Source organism: Aquarana catesbeiana, linkage group LG13 (genome assembly GCF_042186555.1).
Source record: "Aquarana catesbeiana isolate 2022-GZ linkage group LG13, ASM4218655v1, whole genome shotgun sequence".
Taxonomy (NCBI): Eukaryota; Metazoa; Chordata; class Amphibia; order Anura; family Ranidae; genus Aquarana; species Aquarana catesbeiana.
Window position 1 is genome coordinate 234,915,462 of NC_133336.1, and position 25,376 is coordinate 234,940,837.

General features: G+C 44.9%; 1 protein-coding gene across 1 annotated transcript in view; it reads left to right on the plus strand.

Annotated features, from left to right (window-relative positions):
- The window catches only part of LOC141116968 (NACHT, LRR and PYD domains-containing protein 3-like), a 180,827-nt gene that overhangs the window by 47,243 nt on the left and 108,208 nt on the right, over positions 1 to 25,376 (plus strand). The window contains exons 2-3 of the mRNA XM_073609501.1: positions 23,450 to 23,555; positions 24,887 to 25,009. Coding sequence (XP_073465602.1) covers positions 24,943 to 25,009 — 67 coding nt within the window. The 5' untranslated portion in view covers positions 23,450 to 23,555; positions 24,887 to 24,942. The remainder of the gene's footprint in view (positions 1 to 23,449; positions 23,556 to 24,886; positions 25,010 to 25,376) is intronic.

A 25,376-nucleotide genomic window follows, 5' to 3' on the forward strand; every position in this document is an offset into this window, starting at 1 on the left:
TTAACAAAGTCGGCCTGGTGACGTAATACCGCGCACTGGAATCGACACAGACCACTGTGGGTGGTCTGGTTAAATACCCCCCGGGCTCCTCCCATAATTTGAGGCCACCATACTGGCCTTCATATATATATATATATATATATATATATATATATATATATATATATATGTGTGTGTGTGTGTGTATATATATATATATATATATATATATATATATATATATATATATACAGTGGGGACGGAAAGTATTCAGACCCCCTTAAATTTTTCACTCTTTGTTATATTGCAGCCATTTGCTAAAATCATTTAAGTTAATTTTTTTCCTCATTAATGTACACACAGCACCCCACATTGACAAAAAAACACAGAATTGTTGACGTTTTTACAGATTTATTAAAAAAGAAAAACTGAAATATCACATGGTCCTAAGTATTCAGACCCTTTGCTGTGACACTCATATATTTAACTCAGGTGTTGTCCATTTCTTCTGATCATCCTTGAGATGGTTCTACACCTTCATTTGAGTCCAGCTGTGTTTGATTATACTGATTGGACTTGATTAGGAAAGCCACACACCTGTTTATATAAGAACCCTTCCTAGAGCTGGCCTTCCGGCCAAACTGAGCTATCGGGAGAGAAGAGCCTTGGTGAAAGAGGTAAAGAAGAACCCAAAGATCACTGTGGCTGAGCTCCAGAGATGCAGTCTGAAGATGGGAGAAAGTTGTAGAAATCAACCATCACTGCAGCCCTCCACCAGTCGGGGCTTTATGGCAGAGTGGCCCGACGGAAGCCTCTCCTCAGTGCAAGACACATGAAAGCCCGCATGGAATTTGTTAAAAAACACCTGAAGGACTCCAAGATGGTGAGAAATAAGATTCTCTGGTCTGATAAAACCAGGATAGAACTTTTTGGCCTTAATTCTAAGCGGTATGTGTGGAGAAAACCAGGCACTGCTCATCACCTGTCCAATACAGTCCCAACAGTGAAGCATGGTGGTGGCAGCATCATGCTGTGGGGGTGTTTTTCAGCTGCAGGGACAGGACGACTGGTTGCAATTCGAGGGAAAGATGAATGCGGCCAAGTGCAGGGATATCCTGGATGAAAGCCTTCTCCAGAGTGCTCAGGACCTCAGACTGGGCCGAAGGTTTACCTTCCAACAAGACAATGACCCTAAACACACAGCTAAAATAACAAAGGAGTGGCTTCACAACAACTTCATGACTGTTCTTGAATGGCCCAGCCAGAGCCCTGACTTCAACCCAATTGAGCATCTCTGGAGAGACCTAAAAATGGCTGTCCACCAACGTTTACCATCCAACCTGACAGAACTGGAGATGATCTGCAAGGAGGAATGGCAGAGGATCCCCAAATCCAGGTGTGAAAAACTTGTTGCATCTTTCCCAAAAAGACTCATGGCTGTATTAGATCAAAAGGGTGCTTCTACTAAATACTGAGCAAAGGGTCTGAATACTTAGGACCATGTGATAGTTCAGTTTTTCTTTTTTAATAAATCTGCAAATGTCAACAATTCTGTGTTTTTCTGTCAATATGGGGTGCTGTGTGTACATTAATGAGGAAAAAAAATGAACTTAAATGATTTTAGCAAATGGCTGCAATATAACAAAGAGTGAAAAATGTAAGGGGGTCTGAATACTTTCCGTCCCCACTGTATATATTTATATATATATATGTGTGTGTGTGTGTGTGTGTGTGTGGGGGGGGGGGGGGGGTATGGGTATGTGTATGTATGTAGATATATGTGTGTGTGTACATATGTAGATATGTGTGTATATACATGTAGGTATATGTAGATAAATAAAAAAAAGGAAAGTGGAATCCTTTATCCTGTATCTACTCAGGCTCCTTCTGTTGCTTTTCAGCTATTCCCACCTCAGCTGGCCGTCCCATTTCTCCACAGATCAAGAGTCAGTTACTGCTCACACAAAGACCCTCAACAACTAGGGTGGGGACCACGGTATCAGTAAGTTTTCAGGAAAAGAGTGCCCTTTCGTGCAGATTGCTTTGATTTGCTTCAGCACTGCATGCCCTCGCTCTCAAAAGGGCCCAAGGCAAGGCGGACGTTCTTCAGAGGAGCATAGCCCGGATGGCACTCCCACTCAGGAGAAAAGTTCCAAGGAAAACGTCTTTGCTCCTCTTCCCCAGAGCCAGCGCCCCAAGCAAGAGTCCTGCAGGGCCTGTGGCGCAGTATCTATGCCCAGGAGGCCGCTGAGTAGACACTGCCTGGAGGAGTATGCAGCTAACAGGTAATGCCAAATGTCTTTATTATTGATAAGAGTGGCACAAGATTCCTGTTTTGAACTTGCCCTAATTACCTGAAGCAACTGTTACACTTGTATTGGAAACTGTTGGAGACTGTTGCCATAGGAGATAGCGTTCTTGTCCATGCAGATGTGGCATCTTGCTGGATGCTTTTCCCTGAGGCGAAAAGGAAGTCCTGGACAGCCGCACTCCGGAATATAGCCTTTATTAGTAAAAAGTCCAACAGATACATGCCACAGCAAAAAAATGGGACAAACGAGCTGACGCGTTTCACACTTAACAGTGCTTAGTCATAGCTGCCCTATCACCAAAAACAGTGCAATACATATACTAAAATGTTTGAAATATGTGACTCCATGTGTAGTTAATTGAGTCTAATTACTCAATTAGATCTTCAATTGGAAGAAACCCTTAACAAACGTGTTCAACGTGTGTGAGTTGGGGGAATACACATGAATATGTGAATTTAGTGCGACGATGAAGCAAATGCTTTTATAATGAATTAAATTACATTTAAACCAAACAAAATAAAGTGTCTTAATAACTTATTTTGTTTTAATGAATTGTTCCAATGAACTGTGAGCTGTATATATGTCCAATAAATATGTGAGCACAAAAAATGAAATTAAATGAAAATAAAATGTGATAAGAATTAAACATTAATTTAAATTAAATAAAATATAATGAGTGACTATGTGATAATAATAAATCTGTGTTGATGATAATAGTGAAAAATATATATGTATATACATAGGTGTGCCAAAACATAATTAATCACAGAGGTATATGTAATTAAATGAATGAATAAGTGCTGTCTAACACCAACTGTGTGTAAGGAACGTGTGTGTGTGTGTGTATATATATATATATCCCCGTGTATACTTTTATATGGGATCCACCAGATCTCTGTTGTTGTATATGCAATAGGTATATCATGATGTCACATATGTTCCAAAGGATGTATACATGAGCCTATGTACCTATATATACACATATAAACATAATCCTTGTTTGCACAACTAACTGTGGACGTAGACTCCAAATATAAGTGAACACTTAAATATTTATCATATAAAAAATTAATTAATTTCCTATCCAATTAAACACTTATCATCATTGAAAAATTCTATACATGTTATTGTTATCACAAAATGTAAAAATATTTATATATAAAAGAACCGTATCATAGCATATACACCAGATGAAAAAATATATGTATATATATGCATCTATGAGCATTCTAGAGATGTCCAAAGAACTGTTGAGTAAATCCAGTCTATGAATCACTCCATACATTGAAATGTGAAGAGGGGGCGCTGCAGGGGTTAAGTGTGTCCTAGGGAGTAATTTTAACTGTGGGGTGGCTGGGCTATGTGTGACATGACACTGATCACCGCTCCCGATTACAGGGAGCGGTGATCAGTGTCCTGTTACTAGGCAGAACGGGGAGATGCTTGTTTACATTAGCATTTTCCCATTATTCCTCTCTGAGAGATGATCACAGGTATCTCCACAGACATCGAGTCCGCGGGACCCGCGGTCAGACTCACGGTGCTCACGGGGGGCAAGCGCGCGCTCCTGCTTTCCAGGCCTCGCGAGATCACGTACAATAACGTGATTTCGCACAGCGGAGCCAACCTGGTCGACTGGTCCGCAAGCGGGTAACAATGTCCCGTATTTTGTCAAACTGTTTCTACCAGTAGCTGACATCTTGCAATTCTTTGAGGCTTGCGATGCCGGCATGGGTTTAGACTGTGGTTCGCGTGTCTGATATGAGTAGTAATATTTTTTTTTTTTTTTTTTACGTAGAGGTTTGTTCCCATAGATATCCTGCATGCACATTTGCTTAGATACATTTACAGCCTTATAGCATGACAATGTGGGTTTCCTATCCAGCACCTTATCCAGTACCCCGTCCAATAGTTATAGTTTCACTATGGTTGCGGTATCGACATCGTTGTAGATTGCTGCATATATGCCGAACACTAGCGGCCACTACACATTAGGACAATTGCGGTATTTTTAGAAAGCGGACACCACTGTCATATTTACATATGTGTATATGGATATAAGGAGGTTTTTCATTACAGTATAATTTTGATCTTGTGGTTTACGATGCTAACTCCTTTTTGAACTGCTCTTTGGATTCTATTTCTTTGCCGTATTGGGTTTTTCTGGGGGTTTCTTTGGGCTTTTTTACCTGATTTTTTGTACTTATGATATGGTGGCTTTTATGTTTTCAGTTATTTGACCAGCTACCATTTTTCTTCTTTATTATTACTTATTTTTTCTATTTTTTTGCTAAAGGTAGTTCCTGGATCTCCCAAATCGTCATCATATCTAAAATGAGGTTTCTTGCGATACTTGCTCCCCATGACCATTTCTTCTTCTGTTTTGTCTGTTATACGTAATGAAAGAACATTCGTAACATAGTCTTCACATTTCAATGAATGGAGTGATTCATAGACTGGATTTTCTCAACAGTTCTTTTGGACATCACTGGAATGCTTATAGATGCATATATATATTTTTTCATCTGGTGTATATGCTGTGATACAGTTCTTTTATATATAAATGAAATATTTTTAAATTTTGTGATAACAATAACATGTATAGAATTTTTCAATGATGATAAGTGTTTAATTGGATAGGAAATTAATACATTTTTTATATGATGATAAATATTTAAGTGTTCACTTATATTTGGAGTCTACAGTACTTTTACAGTTAGTTGTGCAAAGAAGGATTATGTTTATATGTGTATATATATGTACATAGGCTCATGTATACATCCTTTGGAACATATGTGACTTCATGATATACCCAGTGCTCAAAATTTCAAGTCCTGAGCTACTAGCCAGGCCTCAAGGGTTACTCTCCACCAGTTGCCCCACCCAACCCCGCCCAACAACACGCCCCACCCCTACACACGCCCTGCTCCACCCCTAAACACACCCTCATAAATTATCTCATTAAATTACACTTAAATGTTTTATTCAGAATTAAGTTATAAAAATAAATATTAACAACTAGGGATGAGCCGAACACCCCCCGGTTCGGTTCGCACCAGAACCTGCGAACGGACCGAAAGTTCGCACGAACGTTAGAACCCCATTGACGTCTATGGGACTCGAACGTTCGAAATCAAAAGTGCTCATTTTAAAGGCTAATTTGCATGGTATTGTCCTAAAAAGGGTTTGGGGACCCGGGTCCTACCCCAGGGGACATGTATCAATGCAAAAAAAACTTTTAAAAACGGCCGTTTTTTCGGGAGCAGTGATTTTAATGATGCTTAAAGTAAAAAAAAAAAAAGTGAAATATTCCTTTAAATATCGTACCTGAGGGGTGTCTATAGTATGCCTGTAAAGTGACGTGTGTTTCCCGTGTTTAGAACAGTCCCTGCACCAAATGTCATTTTTAAAGGAAAAAATCTCATTTAAAACTGCTTGCGGGTTTAATGTAATGTCGGGTCCTGGCAATATGGATGAAAATCAGTGAGACAAACGGCATGGGTACCCCCCAGTCCATTACCAAGCCCTTTGGGTCTTGTATGGATATTAAGGGGAACCCCGCACCCAAATTAAAATAAGGAAAGGTGTGGGGCCACCAGGCCCTATATACTCTGAACAGCAGTATACAGGCTGTAGGTTTGTTGTTAAGTAGAATCTCTTTGTAATTTTGAACGGGTACATTTTTAACGTGTTTAGCTCCAGCCAAAATATCTTTTTTAAGCCTTTTGGAAAACATAGGGAAGGGTTATCACCCCTGTGACATTTGTTTTGCTGTCTTTCCTCCTCTTCAGAAGATTTCACCTCACTTTTTGTCCCAATGGATTGGAAAGCATCAGTGGAAAGGAGAAATGTTTTTCCCATATTAACTCTTACAGGAGAGAATTTCCCTTCCTAGGGGTAGATTTATTCTCACTTCCTGTTGTCTCCTTCCGTTTGCAAGTAGGAGTCGTTTGTAAGTTAGTTGTTTGAAAGTAGGGTCCTGCCCTATATACTCAGCAGAAATTTGGGCCTTAGGTGTTGCTGTGGCCACAACACTGTAAGCCCTCACAGGGCTCTGCTGTGAAATATTAGATCAAGAATTGTAATTATATGCCCCTGTTGAACAGGAGCTGAAAAATTAGGCCTTAGGCACTGGTGCTGGTGCCACAACACTGCAACCCCTCACAGACACTCTAGTTGGAATGCAGGAACGAGCCCTGCTGCAAAGTATTACATCAAAAATTGTAATTACACGCCCCTGTTAAACTAGGGCTGAAAAATTGGGCCTTAGGCACTGGTGCCACAACACTGCAACCCCTCACAGACACTCTAGTTGGAACGCAGGAACGAGCCCTGCTGCAAAGTATTACATCAAAAATCGTAATTACACGCCCCTGTTAAACAGGGGCTGAAAAATTGTGCCTTAGGCACTGGTGGTGGTGCCCAGAACCAAAAATGCTCTTACAAGCTATCAGCGTGATGATTGAGGAGGAAGAGGATAATTACTCAGGAATAGTCACTCAGCATCAGCATAGGCAGTCTTTGAAGGGATCTGAGATTTCAAAAAAAATTATTCGGTTACATCAGCATCAGGTGCTTGGTAGCTGGTGGTGATCCAAGACTCATTCATTTTTATGAAGGTCAGTCGATCGACCGAGTCAGTGGACAGACGCACCCTGTGATCGGTTACCACGCCTCCAGCAGCACTGAATGTGCGTTCCGAAAGAACGCTGGATGCAGGACAGGCCAGTAGCTCAATTGCATACTGTGCAAGCTCTGGCCAGTGATCCATCCTCAAGACCCAGTAACCCAGAGGATTTTCGGTGGGAAAGGTGTCCAAGTCTGATCTTGCCCCTAGGTATTCCTGCACCATGTAAAACAGACGCTGGCGATGGTTGCTGGAACCAATCATACCTTGGGGCTGCGGACCAAAAAATTGTCTGAACGCATCGGTCAGACGGCCACCTTCTCCACCGCTCCTCCTTTGACTGACCGAAGCCTCAGCAACACGTTGTCCAGAAACAGGAGTTTGTAACCTCCCAGTCTCTGGGAACGCGTTGCACAGACCTTTCTGCAAGGCCTCCCGAAGATGTTTCATCCTCTGCTCCCTCTGCGATGGCAAGATAAGGTCCGCAACCTTACCCTTGTAACGTGGATCAAGGAGGGTTGCCAGCCAGTATTGGTCCTTCTCCTTGATACCACGAATACGAGGATCCTTACGCAGGCTTTGCAGGATCAGGGAGGCCATGCAGCGTAGGTTTGCTGAGGCATTCGGTCCGGAGTCCTCTGGGTCACTAAGGACGACATGGTCCGCAGCCACCTCCTCCCAGCCACGTACAAGTCCATGTGTTTCTTGGGACTGATCCCTTAAAGACTGCTGCTGATGCTGAGTGCCAGGCTCCACCTCCATACTGACACAATCTTCCTCCTCCTCCTCCTCCTCTTCCTCCTCGTCCTCTTCCTGTGTGATCGGCGGGCACGCAGGAACACTGTCTGGATAAAGGGGGCCTTGAGAGCTAAGGAAGTCCTCCTCTTCCTGCCTCTGTTCTGCCTCAAGTGCCCTGTCCATTATTCCACGCAGCGTGTGCTCCAACAGGTGGACAAGGGGGACAGTGTCACTGATGCATGCACTGTCACTGCTCACCATCCTCGTGGCCTCCTCAAATGGTGACAGGACAGTGCATGCATCCCTGATCATGGCCCACTGGCGTGGGGAAAAAAAACCAAGCTCCCCTGACCCTGTCCTGGTGCCATAGTCGCACAGGTACTCATTGATGGCCCTCTGCTGCGTGTGCAGCCGCTGCAGCATGGCCAACGTTGAGTTCCACCTGGTGGGCATGTCACAGATTAGGCGGTTCTTGGGCAGGTTAAACTCCTTTTGGAGGTCCGTCAGCCGAGCACTGGCATTATATGACCGGCGGAAATGCACACAGACTTTCCTGGCCTGCCTCAGGACATCCTGTAAGCCCGGGTACCTGCCCAAGAACCGCTGCACCACAAGTTAAGGACGTGAGCCAAACAGGGCACATGGGTCATTTGTCCCTGTCGGAGGGCAGAGAGGAGGTTGGTGCCATTGTCGCAAACCACCATTCCTGCCTTAAGTTGGCGTGGCGTCAACCACCTCTGAACCTGCCCCTGCAGAGCTGACAGAACCTCTGCCCCAGTGTGGCTCCTGTCCCCCAAGCACACCAGCTCAAGCACCGCATGGCATCTTTTGGCCTGCGTACTTGCGTAGCCCCTTGAACGACTACGGAGCACCGCTGGTTCCGAGGAAGAGGCCATGGAGGAAGAAGAAGAGGAGGGGGTGGAGGAGAGAGGTGTGTATCATTAGCATTAGCATTTTGGAGGCGTGGTGGCGGAACAACCTCCAACACTACTGCACCTTGTCCTGCATCCTTCCCAGCTGCCAGCAGAGTCACCCAATGCGCCGTGAAACTTAGGTAACGTCCCTGTCCATGCCTGCTGGACCATGAGTCAGCGGTAATTTGCACCTTACCGCTGACCGCCCTGTCCAGCGAGGCATGGACATTGCCTTCCACATGCTGGTAGAGAGCCGGAATCGCCTTCCGTGAGAAAAAGTGGCGTTTGGGTACCTGCCACTGAGGAACTGCACATTCCACAAACTCACAGAAGGGGGCAGAGTCTACCAACTGAAAAGGCAGCAGTTGAAGTGCTAGCAATTTTGCCAAGCTAGCATTCAACCGCTGGGCATGTGGATGGCTGGGAGCAAACTTCTTTTGGCGGTGCAGCAGCTGGGGCAGGGAAATTTGCCTGGTACAATCTGACGTCGGTGTACCAAAATCAGATTGCCCACAAGTACGTGGCTGTGACACACCTAATTCTACACCTTCATTCCTCTCAGTGCAGGTCTCAGAGAGGACTGAAGGTCTAGTGGGGTTGGAAATCTCAGCTGATGAGGAGCAAGCAGAGGTCCTCTTTGTTCTTTGGTGTGGGTCTTTTAGATACGCTTGCCAACGAACTGCATGGCAGGTCAACATATGTCTGGTCAAGCATGTGGTACCCAAGCGGGAGATGTTTTGGCCACGCGAGATACGCTTGAGACATATGTTGCAAATAGCAGCGGTGCGATCTGATGCACTCGTCTCAAAAAAGGCCCACACCAAAGAACTTTTTGAATAACGCGCAGAGACTGCAGCGCCCTGCACATGTGGAGCTTTGGGGTGTGATGCAGTCAATGTGCTGCCCTTAGGCTGGCCCCTGGAGGGCATCCTGCCTCGTTGGTGATGTGCCGCCTCCTCCTCCTCCTCCTCCTCTTCTCTCCTATCAGGCACCCACGTTGAGTCAGTGACCTCATCATCCCCTCCCTCCTCATCACTGGAGCAAACCTGGCAGTATGCTGCAGCAGGGGGAGCATGACTGCCAGATTGCTGTCCTTCTTGGGCACCCCCTCTGTCCGTGCTCGTGTTACTGCCTTCATCGAGCTCAGTATCATCATCAGAGCCTTCCAAACGCTGGGCATCCTCCTGGAGCATGTACCCAACACTGTGGTCAAACAGTTCGAGGGACTCCTCAGGAGGACATGGTGGGGCTAGGGAAGGAGTCACTGATGACATTGAGCCGAGGGAAGAGGCCGCTGCTTTGCCAGACAAAGTACCCTGGGCATGGGTGAGAGAGGATGAGGAGGATGAGGACGGCTTGGTCATCCACTCGACCAAGTCTTCCGCATGTTGCGGCTCAACACGGCCAGCTGCCGAAAAAAAGGCCAAGCGTGTCCCATGGCCACGTGCTGATGAGGATGCACCGTCTCCACGACCAGCACTAGACACAGAGCCTGCTTGCCCTCTCTTATTGGCTTGTGACTGTCTGCCTCTCCTTCTTGGCCTTCCAGACATACTAATGGCCTGTAGCTGCACTAAGCTGGGATAGAACACCTGTAATTTTCTTCAAGTAGCTTTATATACTGTAACCAGACAAGCCTGCCTGTCAGTAGGAAGATAACAGGAACGGATCTAGCTGAACACTGTGAGCAGGACGCACTGTACTAAATGTAAATAGTCTAGCTGCCTGACCGTGGTACTAATAGGATCAAATAGAACACCTGTAATTTTCTTCAGGTAGCTTTATATACTGTAACCAGACAAGCCTGCCTGTCAGTAGGAAGATAACAGGAACGGATCTAGCTGTACACTGTGAGCAGGACGCACTGCACTAAATGTAAATAGTCTAGAAGATAACAGGAACGGATCTAGCTGTACACTGTGAGCAGGACGCACTGTACTAAATGTAAATAGTCTAGCTGCCTGACCGTGGTACTAATAGGATCAAATAGAACACCTGTAATTTTCTTCAGGTAGCTTTATATACTGTAACCAGACAAGCCTGCCTGTCAGTAGGAAGATAACAGGAACGGATCTAGCTGAACACTGTGAGCAGGACGCACTGTACTAAATGTAAATAGTCTAGCTGCCTGACCATGGTACTAATAGGATCAAATAGAACACCTGTAATTTTCTTCAGGTAGCTTTATATACTGTAACCAGACAAGCCTGCCTGTCAGTAGGAATTTAACAGGAACGGATCTAGCTGAACGCTGTGAGCAGGACGCACTGCACTAAATGTAAATAGTCTAGAAGATAACAGGAACGGATCTAGCTGAACACTGTGAGCAGGACGCACTGCACTAAATGTAAATAGTCTAGAAGATAACAGGAACGGATCTAGCTGAACACTGTGAGCAGGACGCACTGCACTAAATGTAAATAGTCTAGAAGATAACAGGAACGGATCTAGCTGAACACTGTGAGCAGGACGCACTGCACTAAATGTAAATAGCAGGAACGGATCTAGCTGAACACTGTGAGCAGGACGCACTGCACTAAATGTAAATAGTCTAGAAGATAACAGGAACGGATCTAGCTGAACACTGTGAGCAGGACGCACTGCACTAAATGTAAATAGCAGGAACGGCTCTAGCTGAACACTGTGAGCAGGACGCACTGCACTAAATGTAAATAGCAGGAACGGATCTAGCTGAACACTGTGAGCAGGACGCACTGCACTAAATGTAAATAGCAGGAACGGATCTAGCTGAACACTGTGAGCAGGACGCACTGCACTAAATGTAAATAGCAGGAACGGATCTAGCTGAACACTGTGAGCAGGACGCACTGCACTAAATGTAAATAGCAGGAACGGATCTAGCTGAACACTGTGAGCAGGACGCACTGCACTAAATGTAAATAGCAGGAACGGATCTAGCTGAACACTGTGAGCAGGACGCACTGCACTAAATGTAAATAGCAGGAACGGATCTAGCTGAACACTGTGAGCAGGACGCACTGCACTAAATGTAAATTGCAGGAACGGATCTAGCTGAACACTGTGAGCAGGACGCACTGCACTAAATGTAAATAGTCTAGAAGATAACAGGAACGGATCTAGCTGAACACTGTGAGCAGGACGCACTGCACTAAATGTAAATAGTCTAGAAGATAACAGGAACGGATCTAGCTGAACACTGTGAGCAGGACGCACTGCACTAAATGTAAATAGCAGGAACGGATCTAGCTGAACACTGTGAGCAGGACGCACTGCACTAAATGTAAATAGTCTAGAAGATAACAGGAACGGATCTAGCTGAACACTGTGAGCAGGACGCACTGCACTAAATGTAAATAGCAGGAACGGCTCTAGCTGAACACTGTGAGCAGGACGCACTGCACTAAATGTAAATAGCAGGAACGGATCTAGCTGAACACTGTGAGCAGGACGCACTGCACTAAATGTAAATAGCAGGAACGGATCTAGCTGAACACTGTGAGCAGGACGCACTGCACTAAATGTAAATAGCAGGAACGGATCTAGCTGAACACTGTGAGCAGGACGCACTGCACTAAATGTAAATTGCAGGAACGGATCTAGCTGAACACTGTGAGCAGGACGCACTGCACTAAATGTAAATAGTCTAGAAGATAACAGGAACGGATCTAGCTGAACACTGTGAGCAGGACGCACTGCACTAAATGTAAATAGCAGGAACGGATCTAGCTGAACACTGTGAGCAGGACGCACTGCATTAAATGTAAATAGTCTAGATAGAAGATAACAGGAACGGATCTAGCTAAACTGAATACAGTGTATATATATATATATGCAACACCTGGGATGCATATATATATACACAATACACTGTAAGTGCAGCTAACTGACTGACTGTTCTGCCTAATCTATCTAACTCAAATCAAATGACACTGTCTCTCTCTCTCTCTATCTCTCAGCACACCGGAACACACACTACACAGGGCCGCCGTGCAGGCGGCCTTATATAGTGTGGGGTGTGTACTAAATCCCCTGAGCCATAATTGGCCAAAGCCACCCTGGCTTTGGCCAATTACAGCTCTCTCTACTGACGGCGCTGTGATTGGCCAAGCATGCGGGTCATAGTGCATGCTTGGCCAATCATCAGCCAGCAATGCACTGCGATGCCGCAGTGAATTATGGGCCGTGACGCGCCACACGAATTTAGCGCGAACGGCCCATAACGTTCGCAATTCGGCGAACGATCGAACAGCCGATGTTCGAGTCGAACATGGGTTCGACTCGAACACGAAGCTCATCCCTAAACATCAGTAATTTTCTTTAAAATACTGTAACAAGACAAGCCTGCCTGTCAGTAAGAAGATAACAGGAACGGATCTAGCTGAACACTGTGAGCAGGACGCACCCCACTAGCTTGTAGGTTTAGCTGAACACTGTGAGGTGGACGCACCCCACTAACTTGTAGGTTTAGCTGAACACTGTGAGCAGGACGCACCCCACTAACTTGTAGGTTTAGCAGAACACTGTGAGCAGGACGCACTGCACTAACTGTAAATAGTCTAGCTGCCTGACTGTGGTACTAATAGGATCAAAAGAACACCAGCAATTTTATTTAAAATACTGTAACAAGACAAGCCTGCCTGTCAGTAAGAAGATAACAGAAACGGATCTAGCTGAACACTGTGAGCAGGACGCACCCCACTAGCTTGTAGGTTTAGCTGAACACTGTGAGGTGGACGCACCCCACTAACTTGTAGGTTTTGCTGAACACTGTGAGCAGCACGCACCCCACTAACTTGTAGGTTTAGCAGAACACTGTGAGCAGGACGCACTGCACTAACTGTAAATAGTCTAGCTGCCTGACTGTGGTACTAATAGGATCAAAAGAACACCAGCAATTTTCTTCAGGTAGCTGTATTTACTGTAACAAGACAAGCCTGCCTGTCAGTAAGAAGATAACAGAAACGGATCTAGCTGAACACTGTGAGCAGGACGCACCACACTAGCTTGTAGGTTTAGCTGAACACTGTGAGGTGGACGCACCCCACTAACTTGTAGGTTTAGCTGAACACTGTGAGCAGGACGCACCCCACTTACTTGTAGGTTTAGCAGAACACTGTGGGCAGGACGCACTGCACTAACTGTAAATAGTCTAGCTGCCTGACTGTGGCACTAATAGGATCAAAAGAACACCAGTAATTTTCTTCAAAATACTGTAACAAGACAAGCCTGCCTGTCAGTAGGAATATAACAGGAACGGATCTAGCTGAACACTGTGAGCAGGACGCACTGCACTAAATGTAAATAGTCTAGAAGATAACAGGAACGGATCTAGCTAAACTGAATACAGTGTGTATATATATATATATATATATATATATATATATATGCAACACCTGGGATGCATATATATACACAATACACTTTAAGTGCAGCTAACTGACTGACTGTCCTGCCTAATCTAGCTAACTCAAATGAAATGACACTGTCTGTCTCTCTCTCTCTCTAAGCACACCGGAACACACTGCACAGGTCCGCCGTGCAGGCGGCCTTATATAGTGTGGGGCGTGTACTAAATCCCCTGAGCCATAATTGGCCAAAGCCTCCTTGGCTTTGGCCAATTATGGCTCTCTGTTAAGGCGGCGCTGTGATTGGCCAAGCATGCGGGTCATAGTGCATGCTTGGCCAATCATCAGCAAGCAATGCACTGCGATGCCGCAGTGAATTATGGGCCGTGACGCGCCACACGAATTTGGCGCGAACGGCCCATATCGTTCGCAATTCGACGAACGATCGAACAGCCGATGTTCGAGTCGAACATGGGTTCGACTCGAACACGAAGCTCATCCCTATTAACAACCAATGCAGCCTGTGTCCACCATGCAGCCTGTGCCCACCATCCACCATGCAGCCTGTGTCCACCATGCAGCCTGTGCCCACCATCCACCATGCTGTCTGTACCCACCATCCACCGTGCAGCCTGTGCCCACCATGCAGCCTGTGCCCACCATCCACCATGCAGTCTGTACCCACCATCCACCATGAAGCCTGTGTCCACCATGCAGCCTGTGCCCACCATCCACCATGCAGTCTGTACCCACCATCCACCATGCAGCCTGTGCCCACCATGAAGCCTGTGCCCACCATCCACCATGCAGCCTGTGCCCACCATGAAGCCTGTGCCCACCATCCACCATGCAGCCTGTGCCCACCATCCACCATGCAGTCTGTGCCCACCATCCACCATGCAGCCTGTGCCCACCATCCACCATGCAGCCTGTGCCCACCATGAAGTCTGTGCCCACCATCCACCATGCAGCCTGTGCCCACCATCCACCATGCAGTCTGTGCCCACCATCCACCATGCAGCCTGTGCCCACCATCCACCATGCAGCCTGTGCCCACCATGCAGCCTACCTGTGCAGGGGAGGAGAGGAACAGGAGAGTCGCCCGAATGTTCAGAGCGCAACCAAGGAACACAGCCATAACAGCTTTCATTTCAATTGCCATGTTGCCGCCGCTCAACGTCAGATACAGCCCCGCCCCCTGGCCGAGGAATTTTGATTGACAGATCACCCGTCCCGGGATTGGACGTGTGATCTGTCTATCAAAGTCCCAGGATCAGGGAGCGAGGCTGTATCTGACAGCGAGCAGCGGGGAGCACGGCAATGTGAAATGAGAGCTGTTATGGCTGTGTTCCCTGGCTGCGCTCTGAACATCCGGGTGGCTCTCTCTCTCTTCCCATCCGTGATCGCTGGGAGGACTCCCCATTCCACCCAGGCTGTGCTCGCCCTCCTCACCCGACCGCTCCAGGCAGCCCTTACTCGCCAGCCCTCAAAATGCACTCGCAAAATGCGAGCAGGCGAGTGCAATTTTTGGGGGCTGATATACCTATTGCATATACAACAACAGAGATCTGGTGGATCCCATATAAAAGTATACACAGGGGATATGTATATAGGAGTACACGTTCCTTACACACAGTTGGTGTTAGACAGCACTTAATCATTCATTTATTTACATATACCTCTGTGGTTAAGTATGTTTTGGCACACCTATGTATATACATATATATATTTTTCACTATTATCATTAACACAGATTTATTATTATCATATAGTTACTAATTTTATTTTATTTAAAAGTTTAATTCTTATCACATTTTATTTTAATTTCATTTGATTTTTTCACCAACTATTTAGGTGTTCACATATTTATTGGACATATTTACAGTTCATTGGAACAATTCATTAAAACAAAATAAGTTATTTAGACACTTTATTTTGGTTGGTTTAAATGTAATTTAATTCATTATAAAAGCATTTGCTTCATGTTTGCACTGAATTCACATATTCATGTGTATTCCCCCAACTCACACACGTTGTACACGTTTGTTAATCAAGGTTTCTTCCAATTGAAGATCTAATTGAGTAATTAGACTCAATTAACTACACATGGAGTCACATATTTGAAACATTTTAGTATATATTTTGCACTGCTTTTGGTGGTAGGGCAGCTATGACTAAGCACTGCTAAGTGTGAAATGCGTCAGCTCGTTTGTCCCATTTTTTGCTGTGACTTGTATCCGTTTAACTTTTTACTAATAAAGGCTATATTCCTGAGTGCGGCTGTCCAGAACTTTCTTTTTTGCCTCATGTTGCTATATGCTTAGCCGGCACCTGGTGTTCCAGTTCCGAGGAGAGTTCTATATCCACATTTCCACCTGGAGCGGTGATCCCTTTCCCTTCCCCCATTGTTCCTTTGATGCTTTTCCCTGCGTGGCTGTCCTCCTGTAGAAGTCTGGGAGTCTGCCGGGTTGGCGTTGCACAGACACATTTGGATGCCCCAAGGAGAGCAGTAATGTAGCGCACAGAGCGCACTAGTGGGTGTGGCCAAAATTGCCCTTGACATCATCACCCTTCAGTGATGCCAAACAGCCGCCTACAGTGGCAACAGATTTGTGTATGACTATCTTGGTTACTTGGGGAGCCACAGCCTGGTCTGGGTAATGTGTTCGGGTTTCAGGTGGGCTGAAACCCTGACACATGATTCAAAACCCGAACTGTCCAGGTGAATCCTGGACAGGTGGCACACCCTAGGTGTCTGGCGTCCATGAATCTACTTTGCACTGCACCTACTATGCCTTACGATCCACTTATGTGGAGGGATGTCGACAACTCATGGCTCTGGAGGTTCTCATTGGACTGAAGGAGGCCTGGGTCCTTGCTACATATATTACAGATGCAGCAGTCTGCTACTCAAAATATGGAGGCTGACCAGGAAGTCCCTCCTCGTTGCTCGTCTAACCACTGGAAGAGCACCCTGGCACTTTGGTGGCTAGGGAAGCCATATGGTTGAGACCCTGGGCTGCGTATTGCTTCCTAGAAACAAAAGTGGAGGGAATGGAGGGGGTTCGAGAAAAATATAAACAGGCTGTCGAAACTGTATACCCTGAACAAGCTAATGGTCAACCTGCTTCTACATACTGTAGCATCTGCAGGTGCTGGCAGACCTGCAATAACCAGCCCATGTACTGGGTGAGTCTAATGGGAATGATTTAATAATTATCAACCAGTTGCTGCACCTGCAGGACTCTGAGGAGAGTGGCAGGGTCTGCATCCCTTTAGACATGATTTCCTATTGGGAGTATCTTGCCAAAAATGAAATTTTTGTAGCAGTGGATGCCAAAAATCTGACTTAGTGTAGACTTCTGGGAAAATCAGTGAGCCAGTCACACAAGTGCATACCTAGACTCTTAAGGTAAGACCTAGAAGGCACGCTTCACGGGTTTCTAGACAGCATGTTGTACAGAGCCTTGGATGAAAGTATCAGGCACTCATGGTCACTTCAGGAGATTCCTCACTGCTCCTCCTCCAGACCATTTCTCTCCCATGGAGCTGCCAAGTCCACCACAACAGCGGGTGGGCTGCTACAATGCTTACAGACACCTCAGACTCAAGAGGGATTGCAGGTTTTCTACCCAATCCTGTTTGGAGTTCGCAGGAGATGTTGGTTAGTGTCCAGTTGCAGATCGGGAGAGGTCGAACCCTTTTGGGCCCTCTTTAAAATCTTTAAGACAGAGTCCATTAAACAGTATAACCACATGGCTGGAGGCTGTTGCTGGATCGTCAGGATGCCTATCCTATCCTCACACCTTAGAGGGAAAGCAAAGCCAACTTTCTCCATCCCAATGGTTGGTGTACCCGGGGGTGCTCTGGTAGTTCCCCTGTTTTATTTCCATCAGAGGAAGTGGTGACAGTCAGTAACAGAATTCTAAAGGACGAATACTTCCGCTTGTTTTATGGCTTCTCATTGCCTCAGTCATCTGGGCACAACGTCATCATGCATATAGATGATTCCTGGGGTGCATGGGCACCTGTGAAAATTCTAACTAGAATTCTTAGTGAATGGGAGGAAACAGGATAGAACACAGTTAATAAGTGTTACTCAGTATGAGTAGCGGTCCGGGGTGATGGAAAGACCTTGGAAGACCTTGGAAGTCTCGGTCCATTAGGACCCCCAGACTGGAGAATTGCTATGAATCATGTCTGCAAGACAGCTGGGACGATGCACTGTGAAGGACTTTCAGTCAAGGCAAGCAGAGATTCCCAGCCAAGGAGGGTAATCTTGAAGGCGCTGGGGGTTCAAACAGCCCTTTTAGCACTTTGGCCTTACTACACAGAGTCAAGGAGGACCAATCTCCTTGCAGTTTAGCAACAGGGCAGCAGTTGCCTACATTCAGCTCCAGGGTGAAACTCGCAGCAATATGCCATTGAGAGAGGTGAAACCCATAATGCCTGGGGCGGAAGATCACCAGCAAAATTCCGGAAGCAGTTTACCTCCCAGCGGATTTTTTTGAGCAAGTACAAGCTTCCCAGAGCACAACGAGTGGGTCTACGTCCCAGGTCTTCTCTGAGCTGGTCCACAGGTGGGGCCTACCACAGACAGACCTCCTCGTTTCCCACAGTGTTCACAAACTTTGGTCTGACTTTGTTTCCGTACCACAAGGCGCAGGGGGCAGATGCTCTGGTCTCTCCCTGGGACTGCAATCTAAACGATATATTTTTCCCCAATATTTCCCGTAAATGAGATTCCTCTTGAGGCTATCAAGGGAGAACATAGTTGTCATAGCCAGTCCTCTGTATTGGCCAGGAGGCCCTCAGTTTTCCCTGGCCATTCATTTCAGAATACAGAAGACATTTCCCCTCCATAACATACGCAGACTGGGGCTGCAAGCAGGGGCACTAAAGGGGGGAGGATGGGCAACTCCAGAGTGATCTCTACTTTGTTGTGTGCGAGAAGACATTCTACTTACAACATCTAGGCCTAATTCTGGAACAAGTTTGCTTTTTCTTGGTAGGGCGAGACAGATCCTACTGCCCTTCCAGTGTCAGCTGTTCTATACTTCCTCCAGGCCTTAGCCTATCCTCACATAGCTCACGAGTGTGGGGCTATATCGGCAAAAACACATTTAAATGGGCCAAGAATCCATCAGTTTGCACAACTTTTGAGGGCAGTCGTGAGGAGTCGGTCACCAAGGAAGAAAGACCTATTGGATTTGCTGGATCTCATATCAGTTTAACCGTTTGTTCCAACAGAGCAGTGTTCGGTTCAGGCTATCACTTACAAGGCAGTATCAATTGCAAGAACTTTAAGCAGAATATATATATACATTTTTTTAATTTTTTTTTTGGGTCTTGTAGATCATCCTGCATCAAAAGTAGCAACAGCCTGCTATTTAACAGACAGCTGGACATTGCCTAACTTTCCAGAACATCACACAGGAAAGTCACACGTACTGTTCATTTTCAGAACTTTAAAGTAGTATCTGTCCACAATTATCCCTTTCAGGCCATCTAAATAAACCTTTTGTCATTCCAGCTGGGAATCATCAAGGGAAAGAGGTTACTGCCTGGATCCTAGCAGGCTTGGTTGTGCATATAGGACTATAGGTCGCGAGCCTCCGTCAGTGGTGGCGGAGCACCCTACCAGAGTGGTTGAAGCCTCATAGGCAGCACATTCAAAAGAATCCATGGTGCCCATCTGTAGAGGGGTATTGTGGTCGTTCCAACATTCCTACTCAAACTTGACGGAATAGACCAGGGGGCCTTGTCATCGGGGGACTTTGTAGGAAGGACTATTCAGTCCTCTGTCTCATCCTAATTAGAAGATTGGTTTGACAAGTAGATCCCACCCTGTCAGCTAGTTATTTATCACTAGTATGCTGTCATGTTGGCGCCAGGAAAACAGAAAATTGTATCAAATACTTACCGTAATTTTCCTTTTCTGACGCCAAACCATGGCAGTATATGGTCCCACCCTTGTACGTTTCGGTATGTAGCTAATTACAGAGAATGGGGTGGGGCCTAACTAGGCCTTTCATTTATGCTATTCACTGGTCCTGAGGGAGTGGTCAAGAGGCGGAGCTCTATCACTACACTGCCATGGTTTGGAGTCAGGAAAGGAAAATTACGGTAAGTATTTGATACAATTATTTGTTTTCAGTACATGTTTGCATTCTTTCGAGTCCTGATTAGAATTAGCCTGCCTATGTTACGCCCCTTGTTGCCATAAACATACAATTGTAATATTAATGTGATACCTACATAATCATGTGTATAAAAACCTTCAATTGCGTCATAATAAAACAAACAGTTATTTGGAAAGATGCGGGGTGTATCTTTTGTGTCTGTTCCCTACTGCAGTAGTTATTAATTTGGAACCACCAATCAATATGAGGATAGGAGTTGCCTATCTATAAATTTCCAGGTCAGTGGGTGCCAGCAGACATTGAGTACCCAGCATCCACCATGGGGAAGTGAGCCGCTGTCGGCGTGCATGCATGCCCCTTACCCGGAGGTGTCGGATCACGTATATATATACGTGATCCTGCACACAGCTGCCACCCTGTAGCTGTAAAACTGCTGTAGGTTGGACTGGAAGTGGTTAAAAAGACTTTACTGAGCTTTGTAATAATTTAGGCTATCTCTCAGGCTCAGTTCACATCAGTGCGCTGTGCGACATTGCATGTGATTCACACCGCACTGCAGTGAAAATCACATACGATGTCTGTGCGATGCAAACTCAGCCATACAGGTTGTATGGCTGAATTTGCATCGCATTCAGACCAAAGTCGCTCAGGACCCTTTTTTTTAGTCCGCACCAGAATCGGATCGCATAGGTGTTCACACCCATGTGACCTGATTCCTGTCCGAATTGACAGTTTGCACTGCGATATGCGAACCGGTCTGGGGGTGTCGATAACTTTTTATTGACACTCCCAGCGGTTCGCATAGGGCAGTGTGAACATTGCACCAATGTGAATCGAGTCTCAATAAACTATCTAGTTATACTAATTACAGTAAACATAAATGTTTGTTCTTAGCCCTCAAAATGGAAGGCACTGCCTCCTTCAAATACTGCTTTTCCAGCGCCCCTCTTTGATGTGTGGTCCCTAACTATAAACTAAAGCTGGCCATTGTAATTCAGCAGGTACCAGCTGAATTTCGATTCATCTATGGCCATTTCGGCTAGACAGAAGTTGATCTTACGATAGACTTCTGTTCAATAGGAATGTTGGAAAATTGTCATTGAGCCTAGGTTCACGCTGCTGCGGGTTCGAACTTGCACGATTTCAAATCGTCAATGCAGTCGAAGTTCGGTGGCAATTTGAGAGACATCTGTGTGGGTAATGCACAGATACCTATTTAAATTGCCCCCGATGTTTCCAAAACTAGTACAGGAACTACTTTTGGGAATCGTTGCGGCGCCGCACCGATTCGGACAGTGCCATTGCTGGCAATAGCCACCGATTTGGCATGCAAATCGCATGCCAAATTGGCCCATTGTGAACATGGGCTCAATCAGTGGCTGCAGTGCTGATCAATTTAATCTGACAGATGGGAGTCCCCCATCTGAATTAATAAAGATCGAAGTTGGAATACCTTATTCATGGGGAAAAAAGGGGCATCCCGGGCCGATTGTGGCACTCCTCTCCTATGTAAAAATCATAATTTTTTTGCTAGAAAATTACTCAGAACCACCAAATATTATATATGTTTTTTTTTAGCAGAGACCCTAGGGAATTAAATGGCAATCGTTGCAACTTTTTATGTCACACAATATTTGCGCAGCAATTTTTCAAATGCGTTTTTTTGGGGAATTAAGAAAAAAACACTGAAGTTAGCCCAATTTTTTTTACAATGTGAAAGATGATGTAATGCCGAGTAAATAGATACCTAACATGTCACACTTTAAAATTGCGCACGCTGGTGGCACGCAAACTTTGGTACTAAAAAATCTTCGTAGGTGACACTTTAAAAATGTTTACAGGTTACCAGTTTAGAGTTACAAAAGGAGGCCTAGTGCTAGAATTGTTGCTGTCACTCTAACGTTCTTGGAGATACCTCACATGTGTGGTTTGAATGCCGTTTACATATGTGGGCGCGACGTACGTATGCAATGGCAAACACTCGGGGACTGGGGCGCTTTCAATTTCTTTTTTTTTTATTGTTTATTTCATTTAAATTTTTACACTTTCTCTTTAATTTTTTAAAATTCCTATTACAAGCAATGTAAACATCACTTGTAATAGGAATAGGGCATGACAGGTCCTCTTTATGGAGAGATCTGGGGTCTATCTACACTCATGGTCCAGGACGTCATATGACGGCCTTGGGCAGGAAGTGGTTAAGGTGTAGCATGATGGTATTTTTTTATATATAATGCATAAATATATATAACATTATACATGTCCGCTATACTGGTGGACTTAAAGGGTAACTCCACTTTTGTGGGAAAAAAAATTGCAAATAAAAAAAAATAATATAACGCAAACAATTGGTACACAAGTCATATTGTAATTGAATGTTATTAAAAATGACCTTTCCTTTTCAATCTGCAGCTCTGTCATTTCCTGTAAAATGCAATATGGTTACCTGGAGGTGTTCTGTACACAGAATGTACACAGAATGCCCCCCAGAAACATAATTTCCTGCTTCTGCGTTTGGCTCACTGATTTTCACAGAAGTCTGCACTGAGATACAAGTCAGATTTCAGGCATCCCCTGCAACAAACATGTCATTTTTGGTCAGATACTCCCAATAGGAAATCCCGTATAAAGGGATGCAGACCCTGCAATTTTTATCATTAGTGCCCTGCAGGTGAAGCAGCTGGTTGATAATTAAGAAACCACTCCCATTAGATTACCTTACCACATGGACACAGACAAACACAGAGGGATTTCTTCAGAATAACAAAAGGTAGGAATCTGAAACAAAGGTTGTTAAAGTCCTTGTAATGTACATAGATCACCCAGAGGGGAATGTTTTTTTCTCTGTTTTACTCTTTAAGATGTTTTGTTATTTTTCCATTCCCTCTGATGTGAACCCCTCTAGGAAGGGCTTAAAGCTGACAGAATCATTTAAGCCGGGGGGAGAGGTTGCCTTCAATTGATATATCTATTTTAGTTCATGTTGTAATAAGAGCTTATTCCGACCATCCCCTCTTTTGTTGGGGTGAACTCGATCTGAAGCCAAAAAAGACATTTTATGGGAATATACATTCATGCACCAGTGGAACATGTCTACTGAAAGGAAGATTGGGGTTGCATGTCTTAATGCTTAGTACATGTCTGTATATTCTCCTCCAAAACTCTTTGGTTTTTGTGACATAAAAACATCCACATTTGCAAGTTAACAAAAAATGCAATACCTTTGGTCTTGCAATTGACACAGTGATGGCCATGAAAGATGGCACCATTTGGTTGTCAGATGTTTTTATTGGTTTTTATGAACTGACAGTAGGAGCACCCTCCACATTTAAAGGTTCTCCAGATGCTTAGAAGGAATCTGTTCTTTCTGCTCCCCTAAATTCACTCTGTACTAATCTGTTCCTGACAGACCTGGTACGTCAATAGAAGACTTGAAGATGCTGACAGCTTCTGCAGCAAGGAGAGGAATGCGGGCTACCTGGTCCATGGTCAAAGGGGAAGCTTCCTGAAGGGAGGTAAATGTAATCCCTGCACTGTCCCTACTCCTCCGGAACCATTCTCTACCTCTAAGCATTTGTCCCTATCAGATAGGAATCCTGTGTCTACAATAGCCACTCGCATAAAGCGTGCCAAACATGGGAGACAGTATCTTACATAGACTCTGCCTAACCTAAGTTGGCCACCAAAGTCAAATGAGGCACCAGCTATCCAATCAGACAGCTGTCTATCTGTGACTGCAGTAAGTCACAGAGGAACCAAGTTCTACACAACTTCCATCCCCTTCTGCATTGCCACTTTAATTAGTGCCACCTGCAGTGAGGAGTACAGACCTCTCCCTTCAAGCGCAATTGGCATTTTTCAGCATAGCCACATCAGAGTGTACATGGGACCTTTAAAAACAGTTTTTTGTTATTGATTTTTGTTACTTTTATTTTTTTTAAACTTCTTTACGTACCTCTGTTGGTATCACAGCGCAGTGGAAGCAACAGGTTCTGTTTAATGAGACATCGGGAGTCTATTATCACATGCTGTAAAGACGTGATATTTTTGAGCTTGTAAAGTCCAGGGTTGCATTGCTTGCATTTAAAAATCAATAGGGGTTGATTTACTAAAACCGGAGCTTGCAAAATCTGGTGCAACTCTGCATAGAAACCAACCAGCCTCCAGGTTTTAGGGCCTGTTCACACTGGTCCCACATGCACTCCGACTTCGAGAGCACAAGTCGCATGACATGTTAAAATCAATGGTTCCCTATGAGAGCCATCTTAACTGGTCCGACTTGTGTCGGTCAGACTTTGAAAAAAGTTTGGTATGGTCTTGGGGGGGGACCCCACTCTGTTTTGTTTTTAATTTTGGCATGGGGTTCCCCCTCAGGATCCATACCAGACTCAAAGGACCTGGTATAGATTTGGGGGGGACCCCACGCCTTTATTTTTTGGGATAAATTTGGCATGTGGTTTCATCCATTCCAGAGTCAAAGGAATTGTTTTGATTGGTCAAAGGACAAGTAGCAATCATCTCAAAATCGGATCAAGTTCATTGAAGTCGCATGTAAGTCGGACATGAAGTCGCAGGTCAAAGTCAGATTGGACTTCCATGTCCACTCTCCAGTTTTAGTAAATCAACCCCAATGCATTGATGTATTAATGAATACAGAGTTTTATTAATTTTGCCTTTTATAAAACTATTTATCTTTCTATGGATTTTCATTTTGGACATACCATTATGAAAAATAAAGTTCTACAGAGATTTCAGTCTGCAGCAGGACGTGGATCCTCAGACATCTTATTTCTTCTAGGGACTTTGAACATAATGGCTATTATTTGCAATGTATCTCGGTGTCTAGGTGTTCCATGGCATGACTGGAATTCTGCTGTAGAAGAACGAAGACAGAGCAAGAAGATGGCAAACCTCATTAGAAGAGTCTTCCGAGGGCGTTTAGGGAGTAAGGGAAGAGCCATCATTCCTGGTAATCAGAAAACAGTTGCTGTTTGCCTTTTATACAATGCGTGTATATCTATATCTATCTATCTCTATCATCTCTATCTCTATCATCTCTATCTCTATCATCTCTATCATCTATCATCTCTATCATCTCTATCTCTATCATCTCTATCTCTATCATCTCTATCTCTATCATCTCTATCTCTATCATCTCTATCTCTATCTCCATCTCTATCATCTCTATCATCTCTCTCTCTATCACCTCTATCTCTATCATCTCTATCATCTCTATCATCTCCATCTCTATCATCTCTATCATCTCTATCTCTATCATCTCTATCATCTCTATCTCTATCATCTCTATCATCTCTATCTCTATCATCTCTATCATC